We start from the raw sequence: 19,386 nt of genomic DNA, 5'->3' as shown, positions 1-19,386 counted from the left end.
AAAAGAGAATGGGATTCACAGGGAGAAATCCCTCCCCTTTACAGTTCAAAGAACCGCTTTGAGAATGTCTAGCATTCTTAGCTAATTCATCCACAAAAGTGATATTGTTTCTTTTGACAAACACAAAGCAACAAGTAGTAAAAGAGTTCATTAGACTTAAAATAGAAAAGAACTGAGCAGCTAATTGCCAATCAGGAGGCTTCTTGGCACGGAAAGCATTGACCAAGATCTTTGAATTGGACGCGATCGAAACGCTATCCCAACCATTGTCCAGCGCCCACTTGATACCAAAAAGGATAGCTTCCAATTCTGCAGCAAGAGCACTGTCGCAAGAGCCAAAACACCACAACCGTACCTGTCATTAGAGAAAGAGCCATCCACAACCAGCACAGACTTTGTTGTAATGTTGAGACAAACAGCCATTTCAACACCTTCCCCCTTACCCGTAGGACTCGAAACTTGGGCAGAGGAAAATTCAAAAAACCTCTTATGAATCTCCCTTCTTACCTGATCCACACTCCAAATCGCATCCTTATCATGATGGATTATGTTCCTGATATTCCAAATGATGTCGAAAATAACCGCATAGCAGCAAAGCATTCTTAGATCTTCATCGGCTCCTTCACACAACCTTCTTAGTAAATCAGTAATACTGTCAGCTTGTATGGTATCAATTCGCACAGGAAAGGGACAACAAAACCATAAGGCAGTAGCAAAGGAACAACTAGCAAACAAGTGTAGAGGACTCTCACGAGAAACGCCACAGAAACAGCAGTTGCTGTGTTCAGGTTGTTTGAAGATATCCTCAGTAGGCAAAACATTGGCACACACTCGCCACATCATCATGCTAAGGCGAGGATGGACCTTGGCATTCCAAATCCAACCCCAAAGACGATTCACACCACCAAACCTGTGTATTTGAGCATCCCAATAGGCCCCTTTTACAGTAAAGTTCCTCGTTTTGGAATTCTTCCAAGCTATGAAATCATCTTCTCCATTCTTCACTATCTGAATTCTATCAATTTCGTCACCCAGTTCAGTCCCAAAAAGAAACTTAAGATAACAATTGTTCCAACTTCTCGAACTGCGGTACAATAAGTCGGCCACAAGTCAGGCCGAAGCAATGGTTCTAACATTCTCCATGACTTCCCGAAATTCTTCATAGTTCAACCAAGGTATCCACGGTTGCCACCAAATGTCGATGCTTTCCCCAGTAACAATAATCGAACATGATCCATTAGCCACACAATCTCTGGCATTTAAAATTCTTTTCCTCACATAACTATCTGTATTTTTTCCGGAGACACTCCAAAAAGACTCCCTTGGGAAATATTTGGCTTTCATAGCATGACACCATGGGCGATCTTCTTTGGTAACAAGCTGCCAAGCCAATTTCGAAAGCAAAGAGTCGTTGATGTCCTCGAACTGGCAAAAACCAAGACCCCCTCTTTGTTTGGGCTGACATAAAGCATTCTAAGACTTAACAGGCAGAAATCTGATGGAATCTACCGATATCGATCCAGTCCACCAAAATCTCCTAACAATGGAGTCCAATTCCATACAAGAAAGTCTGGGAATTTTAAACGTAGACATGGAATAAGAAGGCAAGGAGAGGGCCACTGAGTTAATAAAAGTCATTCTGCCAATCTTGGAGAGGTGCTTAAGTCTCCAACCTTCAAGCCTTTCACACATTCTCGATTTAATAAAATTGAAGTCCCTTCTTTTGCTGCGACCAAATAAGAACGGGTTGCCCAGATGTTTTTCATCAGTTTGAATGTTTCCAACCCCCAAAATCCTTTGAATAGCGGCTTTCACACCCGGTTGACAATTCTTTGACACAAGGAGACCCGATTTCTGTTTGCTACAAACTTGACCGGACCAAGCTTCATATTTTTCAATGCACTGCAGTAAAGCTTCCACTTCAGAGATATTGGCTCTGAGAAATAGAATAGTATCGTCCGCAAACATAAGATGGGATACCCCAGGGGCATTCCGAGACACCCGAATTCCATGAATTGTACCTTTGCATTGTTCGTGAAAATTGCCTCGGCTAATTTTTCTATGTTGGTTGTTGAAATCGTTTTTTTAGATTACCTTTGGATGTTGTCCTAGTAAAAGTATGATATCTATCTCAATACTTATTCGTTTTCAGTAATATTAGTACCGTCAAAAAGATAATTCGATTATTTATGTTTTCTTTGAAGAAACTTTTTGTTAATTTGGAGTTCTTACTTTTTAAACAATATGTATTCTTACTCGGTTGGGATATATTTTTTCTTTTAGAAAAAGAGTCCTTTATTTAATTTTTTCTTTTGTTTTAGAATATGAAGATCCATCGTGGAAAAGATGGAAATAGAATAGTTTAGGAAAATTTTACAATATATTCCCTTAAAATAAGTGTACTAATACATCCTTATTTGTTCCAATATCTAAAGAAAAAAAATTAGTCTAATTTTTTTTAATTGTTGTATACGTTTTAGTTATTTAAAATATTTGACAAAATTTTAAAAAATTTAGAAAAAATTTAACAAACACGTCGAAAACAGGGTTCAAAGAGTTTATAACACACGTATTTTTTTTTTATTTTATACGTGTGTGAAATAGACAGTTTGAATATTGATTTCTATATTGTAAACTATTTCGATTTTCTCAAAATTTTGAAGGTTGTTTTAAATAACTATAACGTACACGAATATAAAAAAATTAAGAGTAAAAAATTCTTATAGATGCCGAAACAGTTAGGGGTTGCATCATTGCGCCCATTTATTTAATTTGGGTGCATTTGGTAATAGTTTTTTTAATTTCGAAAAGTGAAAATATTTTCCAAAATTATGTTTTATAAAATTATTTTTACTTTTCAAATTTTTAATTAAGAATCAAAATAATAATAAAAAAAAGTCACTTTCAAAAATTTTTTAATTTTTTTTCTAATCAATATTTTAGACACCGACCCTAATCTAGACCTTAGAACCCGATCACGACCTCGAACCCACACTGAGACCTCCAATTAATAAAATCAACAAATCACAATGTTGTTATTTTTTTAGCATTGCTATTAGGCATCAGTGGTGTCTAGTACCTTTCATAGTTGACACCCTATAATTAGTTTTTTAAAAGTTATTTTTGAAATCACTACTTAATTAAAATAATAACGGTATGATATGTTATGTTAGGCACTAATAGTACTTTTTAGCAATTCTCATTTTTTATAGGGTCATATGTGTATGAAATGTAAATATTTAGGGCTTAGCTGCAAATATCCTAATTATTACGAGTTGCAGCGGGGAGAAGAAGACTGAAGTCTGAAGACGTAATACCATTGTCCGTACGATAATGGAGGTAGGGCATGCCGAGACTAAATCAAACCCTAATTCTGAAACCAAGACTACCAAGAGAGACGATAAGAAGAGGAAGAGGGTTTCCGAATTCGAGTACTGCGAAGTTTGTAAACTCAATCATGATCAAGGCCAGCGCCACAAGTACTTCCCAACCCACAAAAAGTCCCTCTCCGACTTCTTCTCTCGGTTCCAGACCAAGCTCTCCGATGTTCGCTTCTTTCTGAAAAATCCTACAATTCTCTTCCCTGAACACGCCTCTCACAACCGCGTATGGTGCGTCTTTTGCAGTAAAAACATCGATGAGATCGGTAGTTCTTTTGCTTGGTGAGAATTTTATTAATGTTTTCAATTTTTTGTTGTTTTATGTTTAGGTGGTCAGAAAATTGAGGAAAATATTAAACGTAGGAAGATAATAGAATTGAGAGTGGACTTAGTTTTCTTTCCCAATTGAATTCTAAGTCGTTTTATTAGCACCAAACAATGTTGCTTGATATATGGTGTTATAATCTATTATTCTTTGTTAAAATTCATGCTATGAAATGTGCTTTTTCAGTAGTAATGCAATTCATCACTTGGCAAGTGTAAGTCATCTGAAGAATTTGAAGCACTTTTTGTGGAAAAATGGTGGAGGAATGGATTGCATCGAAAATTTTAGGATAACAAAAGCTGATGTTACTATGGTATATACATGTCCCTGTACTTTTCTCTGAGTTTAATTGATTTTCTTAAGTTTTCTTTTTCAAGAAAAGAATTATGTATCTTTATATGTGATCTCAAAGCTAAGCTTTTAATATTTTGTGATTTCATGTCATTGCAGTGGGAGAAAAAGTGTAAATCATTGAAGAATGGAGCTGTATCATCTAAAGAAGCATCTCATGGACCAGTTTTTGGACCTTCCAATGATATCCAAAATGAACTCAACTATGTAGATAATAATAGTTATACAAATAATAATGTCCATTATTTTGATCCAAGCATTTCAACCGATGTTATGCCTTTACAAAATCATACAAATGAGTATCAGGTATCCCATTCAGGAATCACGGATGTTTCAAATGTTGGCATGTATTCAAAAGATACTATCTCTTCTTTACCTCTGGTTACATATTCTGGTACAAGTTCCAAGAATTTGAATGGTGTAGCAGGTAATCATTCTTTGTTTACATTTTGTTCTCACTTTTCTTCCAGTCTTATGTTTTGTTTTAATGTGACATATATTCACATTATATAGAGCTTAGTGTTCAATAGCCGATATTGCAGTAAAATCGAGACACAATTGTTTGGGAAGTTTTTTCTTTTTCAGAAAATTGATCAACCCTATTTTCTTCGATTTTCATGGAACAATTCTTATCTTGTGATTCTTTTATTCAGGTGTGCAGAATCTTACCCAAATTTGTGTACCTGAGGTTACTGGAGGAAATGTACAGTCTGGAGCACCTCCTCCTTGGTTTGAAGCGGTCGGAGATTGTCAAGTAAATGTTGGAGTAAAACCAAACTTAGGTAGCTTTGTTTCTTCATCAAGTAAATCAGGGAAGTCCAAGAAATTGAATCCAAAAAGGGTTGGGGCAGCTTGGGCAGAAAAGAGAAAATTGGAGATGGAGATGGAAAAGAGAGGAGAGCTTGTGAAGGACGAGTGTGATGCAAACTGGCTTCCAAATTTTGGTAGAGTTTGGCAATCAGGTAGCCGAAGGGAGTCTAGGAAAGAATTTGAGTTTGAAAAGCAAAATGTACTCAAGGTTGAAAGTCAGTTTGAGGAGTCAGTAAAGATACAGCCTTACATAAGCAAACGAATGGTAAGGCTAATTTCTCACTTTATTGATTGATTTTTGTTAGAATTTGAAAGTGTGTGTTTAAGGTGCATGGGGTTTCATCTCAAAACTAATTGGCTAGAGAGGAGTAGTCTATTCATGTTATATATGACATTTTATTTCTACACATTAGCAATGTAGGGTTAACTCTAATAATTTTTAAACTGCCACTAGAACTAAAACCTTCGGTTATGCAATCTGTTTTTAATTTGAAACCAGGATGAGGAGCCAGTAAAGATACAACCTTACATTAGCAAACGAATGGTAAGGCTGAAATATCCTTGTTGTTGCTTGCTTCACATACTAGCAATAGAACTAAAATCTGCTATTTTCCCATCTGTAACCAGGATGAAGAGCCGGCAAAGATACAACCTTACATTAGTAAACAAGTGGTATGGCTGAATTTACACGTCATTGGTTTTTCATATTTTTTTACACCACTAGATCTAAACTCTACTGTTATGCCATCTGTTTTAACTTGAACCAGGATGAAGAGCCAGTAAAGATACAACCTTACGTCAGCAAACGAATGGTAATTCTAAATTTTCACTTCATTGCTTGTTTTCCATTTGCACTAGATGTAAAATATGCTGTTGTGCATCCGTTTTAAATTGAAACCAGATCAGGTGGAATTTCTGTTATATTTTAAGTTCTTTTTTTTGTTACATGATTTATCAAATAAAAACAATATAGTAACATGGATCAAAATGGGATATACAGTATGTTTGCTTAAGACAAGCTTTTTGGGATTATGAACAAGTTGGCATGTTTTTGTTTTTGATGTCTTGACTGCTGATATAAGTGTTTATGTATATATTTTTGTCTCAAAGATATTGACTATGTGCTAATATTGTTTGTTCCTTTACTTAACTGCTATAAGTTCTTATTGCAGCAAAGAGACGCAAGTAAATGACTGTTGCTGAGGATTACGATGTGAGTGAGCGAGCTGTTCCTCCTACATCTTTCAGTTAGAGACCAAATTGAGCTAGAATTTTGTAGAAATTATGAGCAATCCTAGCACGAACGTAGCTGTAATTTAGAACTAGTTTTAGGCCTATTGTGTAGTAAGTGGCTAAGTTCTGTTGCCTGTTGGTCAGAAAAATCTGTAATAATCTTTCCGCGGGAGACTGGGGAGATCTTTTATTCCATAGCACTTCGAACTTATCGTAAATTTTTTCACCATATATTGTACATTGGCAAATGTGAATGATATTTATTTTTGGAACTATATAATTTGACTTACAAAATTGAAGATATGTGGTGCTGTGTTGAGTTTAGCAGTTCCATGAATCAGCAATCAGGTAAACATAATACTTGTTTTTACTATGATTTATGTACATGAAGAAGCTTGATGCTTGTATAATTGTATTAGACTTCTCTTGCTTGTATATTTCGATTGAACTTTTGTTTTTCTTTGTACTTACACCTCAAAACAACAAAAACTTAAGGGGAAAGAAGAGAAGCTATTAGACTAGCATAACTGGTTCAGAAGAACAAAATCTTGTAGAATTCAATTGACCTCTTATCCTAAAATTCCATAATTTCCCTTTAGAAGAAACTAAGTTCTCATCACATAAGAACTCCCAGGAGAACCATTTCTCTATTGTCCGATCTACATCATGTACTACTACATTTGTTTCATTCCCATTTCTTGCTAACACAGCTGCACTATATATTGCTGCCATCCTACCTGGTGCTTCCGGTGCATTTCCGCTTGGTCCATCCACGACCACCACATCCCATTTTAGATCGTAAACTTCTTGCGGTAAATTTCTCAATGCCAGTCGACATTTCGACATTTGAAGTCGTCCCGAGCTTGCTGTGCAAGCCTGGCTTTTTCTTGCATGCTTTAGCAGTTTGTATGCATCTTTTGCAGGTACTTGATACTCAACCTTGTAGATTTTTGTCGTGTTGAGCTTTGTCTTGATCTTGATCGTTCTTAGCTTATCAGGATCGTCCTCTAGAAAGATGGTGGTGCCGCCAGCATTGATTGATGCAAGGAATGTGTATTGTTGTTCAAGCCCAAAAATGAGGAGGTTGCAGGGAGCTCTACGAGTGACCAGATTTGATAGGAGTTGGAATTCTTTTTCTGTCAGCCAAGTCATATTTGCTAAAGTTCCTATTCGATTCGTGGAGGACATAGATTCATGTAAGGGAAGTTGAGTACAAGATGGAGAAGGTGAAGCACATGCTTCTTTTTGGAGAGGAGTAAAAGCAGGTGGTGGTGGAGAAGAAGAAGAAGAAGAATATGAAGTAACTGTGATTCTAATAAGTCTGAGGATTGAAACGGTTGCTAGGATCAAAACAAGAGAAGGGATGACTTTTTTCTTGGTAAAGTTCATCTTTTTGGTTCTTTGCCAATGTTTGTGGGTAAAAGGTAACTCTTGTTTTGCCTCAGGTGAAACTGGACTCAAGGATCGAACTAATACTGGAGTCACAAGAGAACGGCAATAAGGCACCTCTGGGGGCATTTTCTTCTTCAGTTATCAACACCAAAGCAGCCACTATGACATTGTCCTTGTGTAAAGCAGTATATTATCTGGGATTAGTTTTTTTATTTCTTTGGGTGATTTTAAGTTGTTATGCAGATGGGTCTACCACATTGAGTGAGAAAGAAGGAATGGTTTTGCTTTTGTTTCAAGTGTCTCTCATTTGTCTTATAACTTTAGCCCTCAGCTTGCCACCAAACTGCCCATATGAAAGATTGGAAGTCATGAGGTTTGGTTTCCCACTTTACCTCTTTAAATGCTAAACTAGACATGAAACTTTATAAAAGTTGTAGACTTTGTATTTAAAAAAGGTTCTTTTTTTAGGGATTGTTTGGTGATACTGAGTGAAGTTGAAGAAGGCTTGTCAGTAGTTGCTGGGTCACTTTCAATCAATTTGACATTCTCTAAGGCTCTAATCAGTTATAAGGTAAGCCACTTGATTGCTGATTTGATGTAAAATGATGTTAAGTTGTGCATGGCAAATTTTGGTTTGCTTACAGTTGCTGAAATGGCAAAAGAGAAAATCATTAGTAAGTATTGTTGGGTAATCACTATCTGCATTTCATTGTCATTTGATACCACTGTCGAGATTTGAGGTCACTGTGGTTGTTCAAGTGTTGTGACCATTGATGCTCCTCATTTTTTCTTTCTAAAATATGTTATTTTATGAGATTAATTTACTTAAAGTATAAGAGATGATGAGGTGTGTTATCATCATGATTAATTAAATATTAGCCATTAATTCAAAATTAGTTGAGAAGTTTCATATTTATTTGTAAGAAAAATATTAGTTTGGTACCCGTTTGATTTAAATAACTTTGTTCTACACCTGAACATTTTCAATAATGTTTGTGTTAGAATATACCATTTTAGTACAGCATATATTAAAATTAAACCCTTTTTAATATAATATGGTATGATCATTTGTTTTGCCGATATATAAACTTAAAACTTTTTCTAGGGTAGTACTATTCAAAAGAAAATTTTGCCTAGGGTTTTTTTAAAATTAAACTTGCACTAGATTTTGACTTTTTTTTTTAAAATGGCAAGTATAAAAAATACTATTATGCTCAGTTTTCTTTATTTTACAAAAGGAATAAATAAATAAATAAATAATAATATCAAATTTAATTATACGCTTGGTTCTGGTTACATTTGTCTAAATGTAATTATTTTACTTTTAGTTAAATGAATTAAAAAAGAAAAATAAAATTTAACACTTTTCCTTCCCATTTATGTAGATTTAATTTTTAAAAAATTAATTTAGGTTTAGTAGAACTTTTGCTAAATTGTCTTTTAATTATATTGAGAAATTTAATTAGAGTAAAATATTCATGTTTAAAAGTTGACCAAAATTAAGCATAGTACTATTTTAATAAAGTCTTAGAAAACAAGTTAACCATTGAAACTTTTCTAAAATAAAGAGATAAAATGGAGAGCTTAAAACTTATTTTTAAGTATGGAGATGATCAAAATAATATATTTTTAAATATTTCTATTTTTTATCAAATATATCAGATAGTTTACATAAATATTTAACAGTCACATTCAAAATACTTTATCCAAAATAAAAATATTTAATGGGTTTTGTAAAACAAACAAAAAATATTATTAGAATTTTTCTAAATATTGATATTTTGAGTGTAGCTAAAATCAAAAGAACTAAAATAATATTTATGGTCATAACCGTAGTCTAATGATTCGAATTCACGCTTCATCTTACAAAGTGAAGATCTTATATGATTTTTCATGGGACCAAACTTTGGTATCCACACATCTAGTAAAAAATGAAGGCTAATTAAGATTTTTGTTCGTGTTAAATACCAAATTGTATCATGACCTTGTATGTTGTTAAAAAAATTACTTTGAACTATTAAAATTGTTGAATTCAAAGATTTTTATCTAATTAATGTATGTTTAAAGTAACTATTGTCCATATACCAAAGCATGTCTCGCGAACTTCCATTCACATTAGGCGTCCGTTAGTAAAATTGAATGATATTGAACTAAAGTCTATGAATCTAATAATCTTAATATTTCAAAAGGAACTTTTAACGACTTGAAAAATTTGAGGCACAATTTAGTACATGCTAAAATTGGGGGAGGGATCCTAATTAGCGAAAAATGATATATATTGAGTTCGTTTAGTACGTTGTATTACATTTATTGTATTGTATAGTATTATATTGAATTGTATTTTATGTAAAATTATATGTGGTATTAATTTTTGGGTAAATACTATTTTGGCCCTTGTGTTTTGTAAAAGTTACCAATTGGACCATCTGTTTTGTTAAATGACAAAATAAACTATGTATTTTCTAAAATGGTACAAATAAGACCTTGAATTGATTTTCTGTCAAAATAAAGTTTAATAATAATTCGATCTAAAGGTGTTATGACAAAACTGTTTACATTTTTTGTATATGTTCGTTTAAGAATTGTCTTCAAGTTTGTTATATTAAAAAAACAAAGTTGTCGAAAATTAAGCCTAAGGTCCTATTTTTACCATTTTAGAAAATAGAAGGTCCATTTTTTCATTTAACAAAGCACAGGGTCCAAAATGGTATTTACCTTTAATTTTTGTGGATACTTAAATATATAATATTTTAGTATACATTAAAATTTAGTATAATATTATATAAAAATATGATAAAAAGATCAATATAATATAATATAATATGACATAACAAACAAGCCTTTTATTATTTATAGAATTTAATTTAAATTTTACAATAGGGTTTTTGTAGCAAAGCTAAGAGCATCTCCAATGGAGATGCAAATAAGTGATGCAAATACAAAATATATTTACTCCAATAGTGTGCTAAATTATGATGCAAAAATTTCAAATAATTAAAAGTGATCAAAATTTGCATCACAATATAGCATGATGCAAAATTTGCATTAAAATACATGCTATGCTTTTATATTTATCATTATACTATTTTTAATATTTTATTATTGAATTTTAGCTAATATACTCTTTTGCATTAAATTACTTGCATTATTATTATTATTATTTTATTATTAAATTTTAAATTTAACTTTGCATTATTATTAGTTTTTTATATTGTTTAATTAATTATTAAGTGAGCATTAAATAACATATTAAATTTTACATCAAGATTTACAATTATGCATTGGAGCACAATAGTAAAAATTAATGTAAAAATATCACAAATACTTTTTGTACAAAATATAACTCAACTTTTACATATCTCAGTGTTTAACTTGGGATCGAAGATTGAAAAAGATTCGGTGCCCAATCTAATTTACGTGTTAATCTAATTGGGTGACTTTTTTTTTTCTTCCTTATTTATTAAAAAAGAAAATTTAACAATTGCTCCAAAATATACATTATTATTATATTAATGTAATGTATATATATTATTTTGATAAATTATTATAAGGGCGGACCCACATACGAGTGGGCACTCGCCCTTTAAAAAAATAAACAAAAATATATATGTAATTTAGTTAAGGGTTTTTTTATTTCTATACTTGAAAACAATTTTTCTTGCATTTTTACAGAATTCTACATAGAAATTCTTATTGCAACTAGCACTGCAACTTAAATTACAACAAAAAATTGTATCAAACCCTTATTGTAACTGCAACCATTTTAGAAACCCAAACTGTAAATTTAAAAAAAAAAAAAAAAGTTAAAAAAACAGTATATGGAATATTTTTCCTTATAGAAGTTCAAATCTTAATTTAGACATTTTTATATGTAATTTTTAAAATTTTATTTTTTGGAAAAGTAGTTTTAGGATTTGAACTCGTACTTATATTTAGTGCTTTAATCATTTAAACTAACAATTTTATTCTTAATTTTTTTACTTTTGAGTATAAAAATACTATTAATTTTAATATATTATATTAGGTACAAAATTAAATTGCATCCCTCCTACATACTAAAAAAAAGTTTGCTCCCTCCCTCCAACACTTATTATTATTATTTGTAACTAGTTAAAAGTCAGAAAAGGAAAATAAGTGAAAGTGACAGAGTTCTAATACAAATGTATATAATTTACAAAAAATTAGTCCTTTTCGGAAGCAGCTTCGTGGAAAGCTGGTGCCGTGGATTTCAACCATAGAATGAGTGTTTGAAAACAAGTTCACTATATTTTTTAATAATTCCATTTGGTTATGTGATTTTAATAATGCGTTTGGTCTCTTTTCTTAGTATATATTAAACTTTATCATCTCACACTTAATCTTCTTAATTAACTATTATTAAGGCTAATTGGAAGCATATTCGCTTCTATGTTAATCTCAACTTGTTGTATATTCAATTAGTGCTTATAAATTTGGATTTATTAACCTTCTTTTTGTCTATGGCATCTCTCAATAGTATCTTTATATATTCTCTTCACACTTAAAACTTCATTCATTTAATAATTCTACTATTTCTCTTTCTCTTTTTGCTTCAATCCAAGTACTTATTATAGTGACATAACACAACTAACTAATAATTTGTATTAAATCTTTACACGTGATATTCCAAGTAAGATTGGTTATTTTAAAAGTACATATTACTATGTAAAAATTTAGTACATTGTGTTATTGTTTTCTTTGTGATTGTGTTATTTATTTAAAACAACTCTAAAATTAAACAAAATAAAAATGTAATTATTGAGCTTTCAAGCCATGACAAATGATCAAGGTTGAAATATAAGTGATGAATTTAAGGTAAATAGGGTCATTTGTTTAATCAAAAGGTTTAGGTATGAGAACAAACCCAACCAATGATTACATGCCACATGTTAATCAACAACATCATAAAAAAAAAATCATGGTTAATTTACAAAATGATTCATTGCTATTTGCTAATGTCACTGTCCAGAACTTTTCATTGATGTGAGCTCTTTTAATTTTGTTTAATGAATACACCTCAAATTTCACATCCTTAACTTCAACAAGAAACATTTAGTCAAACCTTTGGCTTGGTCTTCTCTTCTTTTCTCTTTGGACCTCTTCATCCATTTTCATGGTTTCTCTTACTAAATTTATACCTTAAATCACACTTTCTTCCTCTGAGGAAACACAAACTATTTTTTACTCATATTCTTGTAGATTTAAGTATTCAAAATAAACTCATACCAACCCTTTTAGCAGCACAGAAAGATTTGATTCTATGGGGAGGAACACTGAAGAGGAAGTTCCTGAACAAGTAGAATCCAAGGTGAGTGACTATACATATATATATAATCATTCCAAGACCATGTTCTTACTATGGTATTAATTATATGTGTCATATTATGATTCTTAATGTTGGTTTGGGAACAAATTAGGCCATGAAGCAAGGTCATAAAAAGTCTCTTTTTGCTTCAATTCACAAACCATCAACAGAAGATAGTAGGCCAAGAAGCATGGTTATTAAGGTAAAACAAACTTCTTTTCTTCTTTCTTATTAGTTTGTTAAGCTCTTGAATATAGCTCTGTATCTGATCAGAATTTTGATTGGTTGGCAAATAACAACAGAAAGCGAATACTGTAATTCCATCTCATATCATAGCTGAAGCAATATCAACATTACATGATGATGGCCTTGGTCTTAGGTGGTCAGGTCCAATTACACCAACAGAAATGGAATATGTTGAGCAATATGTCTTAGCAAAGTATCCACAATATGCAGGGCTTGTTGAAGGCGAAAAATTTGACCTGTCTAGTATTTGCATCAACGATGAGTCTGCTACCGATCATGTTGCAGATGACAAGAGAAAATCTCCAAGGGGAGCATCTAGAGAGCCCACCACACCTTCCTCTGGTGGCAACCTTCCCGAGCTAGATAGGACACAGTTAGCACCATCAAGATTGCTCGATATCCTCACAACTAAATCCTCCTTTCCTGGTAGTTTCATCTCAATCCCCGAGATACAAGCTCGAAACAAGGTTTTGAAACACTGCGGTTTGCCTGATGAAGAGTACCTAGTTCTCTTCACACCAAACTATGTTGATTCCATGAAGTTAGTAGGTGAGAGCTATCCGTTCTTCAAGAATAATACCTACATGACCATTTTGGGAGAGGAAGAAGAAGATTGCATAAAAGAATATGCAAGTTTCAAAGAATCAAGAGTGATTTCGGCACCAGTGACTTGGTTGGATTTGAGGATAAAAGGGTCACAGCTTAGCCAGTACTTCAGGAAGAAAAGCAAGTACAAGCAAAAGGGGTTGTTCTCTTATCCTGCTGTTGTAAATGGGACTCATTATTCATTGCATTGGGTCTCAGAAGCTCACAGAAATTCATGGCATGTTCTTCTTGATGCTACTGAACTTGTAATTGGCAAAGACCACTTGAATCTAGTCCTCCACAGGCCTGACTTTGTGTTATGCAGTCTTGACAATACACCTGCAATTCCTTCAAGAATAACTTGCCTCATGGTCAGGAAGAAGTCTTTTGATACCAATCCAGCTTCATCTCAAGTCATTGAGTAAACAGTACCTGTAAATGTAGACTTTGTTTTCTTTAGTCCAATTAGCAACCAAGTGTGAAATTGGGCTAAAGGCATGCTAATAGTACTGTTGAGTAAGCTTAAAAAAAAAAGACATTTTGTTTCTAATTACCATTTTAAAAAAGATAGCATGGAAAGATCTCAGGTTTGCAGTCCCAAAATTCAGTCTTTTTACTCTATATGGCTGCAAAGTTTCATTTCACTAAAAAACACAAAAATCCATAGCTCCCAAAATGGCAAGCATTTCCATTTTGGACTATCCTTACCAATCTAAAAAATCATAATTGCTGGCTGTATCCTTTTTATTTATTTCATTCAAAGAAAAAAAAAAGGTTGATTTGAGTTTGCTTTTATATGTAATAAGAGAATTATTCCCAAATGTTATAGGGTCTATTAAGGTGAGCAAAGTATTCACTCAACCACAGAAACTACCTAACTTAATTACCATTTTATAATTTTTTTTTTTTTTTTTGTAATATTTACTACTTTGTAATATGAGGATATACTTTCTATTTCTAATATTATTATTTTTGTGTATTTTATATATTTATAAGAATTATTTTTCTATGTATTTTTTAACACACTAATCCAATAGGTGCCATTTGTGGCTAATCTCAAATGGTATTATCCAACAACATTAGACTTTTCAAAATGTACTCCTTCCTTAAGCTAAAATAGGAAGTAAATCTTGAAAAAGGAGCTTCAACTACTATTATAAAAATGAAAAATCTCTCTAAAATAGGAAATAGATAAGAGGCTCTACATTATAGATTAGAAAAGGAAACGTTACCTTTTCAATTACTCTACATTTAACAAATTCAAAATTATATATATATATAAAAAAAAGAAATAATTACATAAAACACTATTTTTTATAAAATAATTACATTTTTACGTTCAAAAGAATATTTTTTTTTTTACATTTTTACTATTTTTCAAAAAATAATACGAAAATAACATAAAATCAACAAGAAAATTACATAAAAATAACATCAAAATATCAACAAAAAATAACATACAGATAACAAAAAACAACAACAAATTAACAAGATTACAACATAAAAAGACCGTATTTTCTGTAAATAAAATCAAAAAAATCGTAAAAATATTTAAAATTCCGTAAAACTGTATTTTTGTAATTTTTTTGTTGTGTTTATGTTTTTGTGAAATAATCCCATAAAAAAATTATTAAATAATTAAAGCATAAATGGGTGAGATGAGAAAAAGTGGCTCCCTATTTTTAGTTTTCTTATTAGTTACTTAAGTTAGGTAAAAAAATATTGAATCCCTCAAAGATGCTCTTACATATTTTTACTCACTATTGGGTGCCTTCTAACAATGCTCTAGTATTACATCCAGACTAAAATCAACTCTGAATTAGACCAATATTCCAACTGATAGATGAAATGAACACTCTTTCTTTTCTTTTCTCAAGCACAAGGGCTATGATTCCTGCCTCCTAATTCAACGTTCAGTCACATGAAAATACAATACAAGTTTAAAGTAACAACTTTCAAGGGCAATGCTAGCCCTGCAAAAATACCTGATAATAAGTACATTATCAACTTTCAACCTGGTAACAATAGAGGGTATATGATAATGACATGAGAAAGTGAAATGATCACATCTGTAGGAAGATATGGAGTTAGCTAAACACAAGATTGTTTCTCAGCATTTTCTTCCTTACAGAAATAATGTACTTATTATTGCCCAGAGAATTTAATGATAAGCCAATAATAACTTTGTTGAGCAAATTAAGTCAAAATCATGAATGAAATTTCATGTCACAAACCAATTCAGAAAACTTAAAGCTTGAGATTGAATGAATATAATCCCTAGCACACCAAATGACATATTTTATATTATTGAAGAAAAAGGGGTAATGAATACTAGTATTACAAGGATCTTAGCTTAGATACCAGAAAATTGAAATACATGTCCTAATTTGATAAAGTCGCCACACAACACTTTTATGTTAATAGATATAAGAAAGTACATCATGTTGGCTGTAAAAAGCAAAGATAACTACTAGCTCTAATCCATAAACTGCCTTAAGCGTGGCCTAATAAGAACAGAGAACAAAAATGTACATAGAAAGTAAGGAAAAAACATAACTGCTACTCCTCTGATATCTCTAGTACTTTGTTCTCCCATCTCCTTCCGTAATCACATCTTTGAAAGCTCCACCACTTGGGATCATAGGCAGGACATGTTCTTGATGAGGAACTATTACATCCAGCAGATAAGGGCCGGGTGTGTCCAACATCTTCTGAATGGCTCCTCTAAGATCTTCCTTCTTTGTCACACGTGCAGCTGGTATGCCACAAGCATCAGCAAACTTCAACATGTTGGGGAATATCTCAGTTTCTTTAGAAGGGTCTCCGAGGTAGGTGTGAGCTCGGTTAGCCTTGTAGAACCGATCCTCCCACTGAACAACCATGCCCAAGTGTTGATTGTTAAGGAGGAGTATCTTGACAGGGAGATTCTCCACCCGAATGGTAGCCAACTCCTGAACATTCATGATAAAACTCCCATCACCGTCGATGTCTACAACGATTGAATCTGGGTTTGCAACAGCAGCTCCAATAGCTGCAGGCAAACCAAAACCCATAGCTCCTAGTCCACCTGATGTCAGCCATTGACGAGGTCTGTTGTACTTGTAAAACTGAGCTGCCCACATTTGATGCTGACCAACACCTGTGCTTATGATTGCTTTCCCATCAGTCAGTTCATCAAGAACCTGAATAGCATACTGAGGTGGAATTGCTTCCCCGAAAGTCTTGAAACTCAAAGGGTGCTTTTGTTTTTGATCATCCAACTCTTTTGTCCAAGAAGAGAAATCAAGTTTAAGTTTTGATTTGTTCTTCTCAAGTATGTGATTCATTCCATCCAAAGCAGGTTTAACATCACCACAAACAGATATATGGGGTTGCTTATTCTTTCCAATCTCAGCTGAATCAATATCAATATGAACTATCTTAGCTCGACTAGCAAATGCCTCAAGCTTCCCTGTTACACGATCATCAAACCTAACTCCAAAAGCAAGTAACAAATCAGCCTTATCAACAGCATAATTTGCATAAACAGTACCATGCATTCCAAGCATTTGAAGAGACAAATCATCAGAAAGAGGGTGAGATCCAAGACCCATTAGAGTACTGGCAACTGGAATCTTAGTGAGCTCAACAAACCTCTTCAACTCCTCACTAGAGTTCAAACACCCACCACCAACATACAAAACTGGCTTCTTTGACTCAGAAATCAGCCTCACAATCTGCTCCAAATGAGCTTCATTAGGGAGCTTGGGGAGCCTAGCTAAGTACCCAGGTAGCTTCATGGGTTGATCCCAATTGGGAACAACAAGCTGTTGTTGTATATCTTTAGGTACATCAATCAAAACAGGACCAGGTCGACCCGATTTGGCTAAAAAGAAAGCTTCTTTAACTACCCTAGGAATGTCTTCCACATCAAGAACAAGGTAATTATGCTTTGTAATAGATCTTGTTACCTCAACAATAGGGGTTTCCTGAAACGCATCAGTACCGATCATCCTCCTTGGGACTTGTCCAGTAATGGCTACTAAAGGAACACTATCAAGGAGCGCGTCGGCTAAGCCACTGACCAAGTTGGTGGCGCCGGGGCCGGAGGTCGCAATACAAACACCTGGAAGACCAGAGGAGCGAGCGTAACCCTCAGCCGCAAAGATACCACCCTGCTCGTGTCGAGGGAGGACATTTCGAATGCTGCTGGACCTGGTCAGAGCTTGGTGGATCTCCATGGAAGCACCACCTGGGTAAGCGAAGACGTCTTTAACACCTTCGCGCTCGAGGGCTTCGACGAGAACATCTGCGCCTTTTCGTGGCTCGTCGGGACCGAATCGGGAGACGAAGGTGTCGGGGTCGGAGGAAATGGTGGTGGGGGTTGGAGTTGTTACGGCAGAAGGAGGGTTTCGGCGAGGGAGGGAGGTGTTGGTGAGATGGAGTGGGCGGCGGAAGAGAGCGGGGTTATGGGGAGATGAGGAGAATGGGAGTATGAATCTGAGAGTGGGTTTTGAAGAGGAGGTGGAGGAGGATGAGAAAGTAGAGGTCTTTGTGAGGAAGGAGGAGGTTGGAGCATTAGTGGTGGCGGCCGCCATGGTTGAGAAACAGAATGAGGTTCAGTGTTGTGTGGCAAATATTTGATGAAGATGGCTTTAAACGAACCACCACAATCACAAACCTTTTCTTTATTATTATTATTTGGAATTGTAATAATATAATACTAATTTTTATTGACTCGACTATATGATGGACTAAAATTGGTGGGATGGAGGCACGATATAAATAGAGCATTAATAACGATTAATAAATAAGTAATAGGATTGTAATTTTCTTTTAGTTTTCTCAGTAGATTCTGTTTTTAAATTTATTAAAAAAATATTTAGAAGTAACTGATACTACATATTTCTATCTTGACCTAATGATTAAGAATTTAAGTTTTATATGTGTCTTGTTTAAGACAGTAACAGAGTTTGTACTGACAAAATTAGAAAAAAATTACAGATTTACAAATATTAGTACTTATGCCGCTAAAAATAAACATTAAATTTATGTCGCTTACAAACATAAAACTTTAGATATTTAGGCCGCTATTTACCTAAGTAATAATATATACATATATATATAGATAAATACTATTTTAGATTTTATATTTTGCAAAAATTATTAATTGGACTCTCTGTTTTATTAAATGACAAAATAGATTCTGTATTTTTCAAAATAGTACAAATAGGATCCTAAATTGATTTTTTGTCAAAATAAAATTTAATAATAATGCGATCTAAAAGTGTTATGACAAAACTGTTTATATTTTCTGTATCTGTTCATGTTAAGAATTGTTTTGAAGTTGGTCATATTAAAAAAAATTGTCAAAAATTAAGGTCTATTTTGTTATTTAACGTAACTTTTACAAAATACAAGATCCAAATTAATATTTACTTTATATAAATCAAACTTTAAGGTCTCATGATTTTATTTTTCGTCACTTTCTTAAAATCTCATAGTAAACATTCTTATATATAATGTTTTTTATTTCTAACTAATGTAAAATTTTAGTTGCACAACTAATAGTGTTTAATTGGTATAATTTAATATCGAGTTTTATATATTTTACTTTAATAAAGATTCTAGAGAATCGCTAACGAATTATAAAGCACCATCTCATAATGATGCTAGATATTTTAGTGTCCCATAACAATACTCTTTAATAAATAAAGACTCATCTTAAATAAAAATTAATTAAAATTACTTATCATGTATTA

General features: G+C 33.0%; 4 protein-coding genes across 7 annotated transcripts; 2 read left to right on the top strand and 2 right to left on the bottom strand.

Moving 5' to 3' along the window:
• Positions 1-3,232: 3,232 nt before the first annotated feature.
• On the top strand, positions 3,233-7,693 carry LOC115710371 (TITAN-like protein). Of its 3 annotated transcripts, XR_009686618.1 has the most exons (9): positions 3,236-3,662; positions 3,892-4,018; positions 4,156-4,483; positions 4,710-5,131; positions 5,366-5,410; positions 5,494-5,538; positions 5,634-5,678; positions 6,039-6,911; positions 7,023-7,693. XR_009686618.1 is itself a non-coding variant. In XM_061111216.1 (8 exons), the coding sequence occupies exons 1-8, from the start codon at positions 3,334-3,336 to the stop codon at positions 6,057-6,059; spliced, it is 1,359 nt and encodes a 452-aa protein (XP_060967199.1). In that variant the 5' UTR covers positions 3,233-3,333; the 3' UTR covers positions 6,060-7,693. The 3 variants fall into 3 exon arrangements, 2 of the variants coding, with proteins under 2 accessions (XP_060967199.1, XP_060967198.1); XM_061111216.1 differs by having other exon boundaries at positions 3,233-3,662; positions 3,895-4,018; positions 6,039-7,693; XM_061111215.1 differs by having other exon boundaries at positions 6,039-7,693.
• On the bottom strand, positions 6,510-7,617 carry LOC133035377 (glucuronoxylan 4-O-methyltransferase 2). Its single transcript, XM_061111218.1, has one exon. The coding sequence runs from the start codon at positions 7,615-7,617 to the stop codon at positions 6,613-6,615; it is 1,005 nt and encodes a 334-aa protein (XP_060967201.1). The 3' UTR covers positions 6,510-6,612.
• A 271-nt stretch (positions 7,694-7,964) lies between the features above and the next one.
• Positions 7,965-14,248, top strand: LOC115709005 (uncharacterized). 2 transcript variants are annotated; one of them, XM_061111217.1, is made up of 4 exons: positions 7,965-8,062; positions 12,751-12,817; positions 12,927-13,016; positions 13,117-14,248. In XM_061111217.1, exons 2-4 carry the CDS (start codon positions 12,770-12,772, stop codon positions 14,068-14,070), a joined length of 1,092 nt encoding a protein of 363 aa, XP_060967200.1. In that variant the 5' UTR covers positions 7,965-8,062; positions 12,751-12,769; the 3' UTR covers positions 14,071-14,248. The 2 variants fall into 2 exon arrangements, with proteins under 2 accessions (XP_060967200.1, XP_030492885.1); XM_030637025.2 differs by lacking the exon at positions 7,965-8,062 and having other exon boundaries at positions 12,223-12,817.
• Positions 14,249-15,923: 1,675 nt separating this feature from the next.
• On the bottom strand, positions 15,924-18,375 carry LOC115708664 (acetolactate synthase 3, chloroplastic). The gene has a single exon (XM_030636649.2). The coding sequence runs from the start codon at positions 18,220-18,222 to the stop codon at positions 16,222-16,224; it is 2,001 nt and encodes a 666-aa protein (XP_030492509.2). The 5' UTR covers positions 18,223-18,375; the 3' UTR covers positions 15,924-16,221.
• Between the last annotated feature and the right edge of the window lie 1,011 nt (positions 18,376-19,386).

The sequence above is a fragment of the Cannabis sativa genome, chromosome 3, assembly GCF_029168945.1.
Source record: "Cannabis sativa cultivar Pink pepper isolate KNU-18-1 chromosome 3, ASM2916894v1, whole genome shotgun sequence".
NCBI classification, from domain to species: Eukaryota; Viridiplantae; Streptophyta; class Magnoliopsida; order Rosales; family Cannabaceae; genus Cannabis; species Cannabis sativa.
Note: the sequence above shows the minus strand (reverse complement) of the source record. Positions and strands in the feature narration are given on the sequence as shown.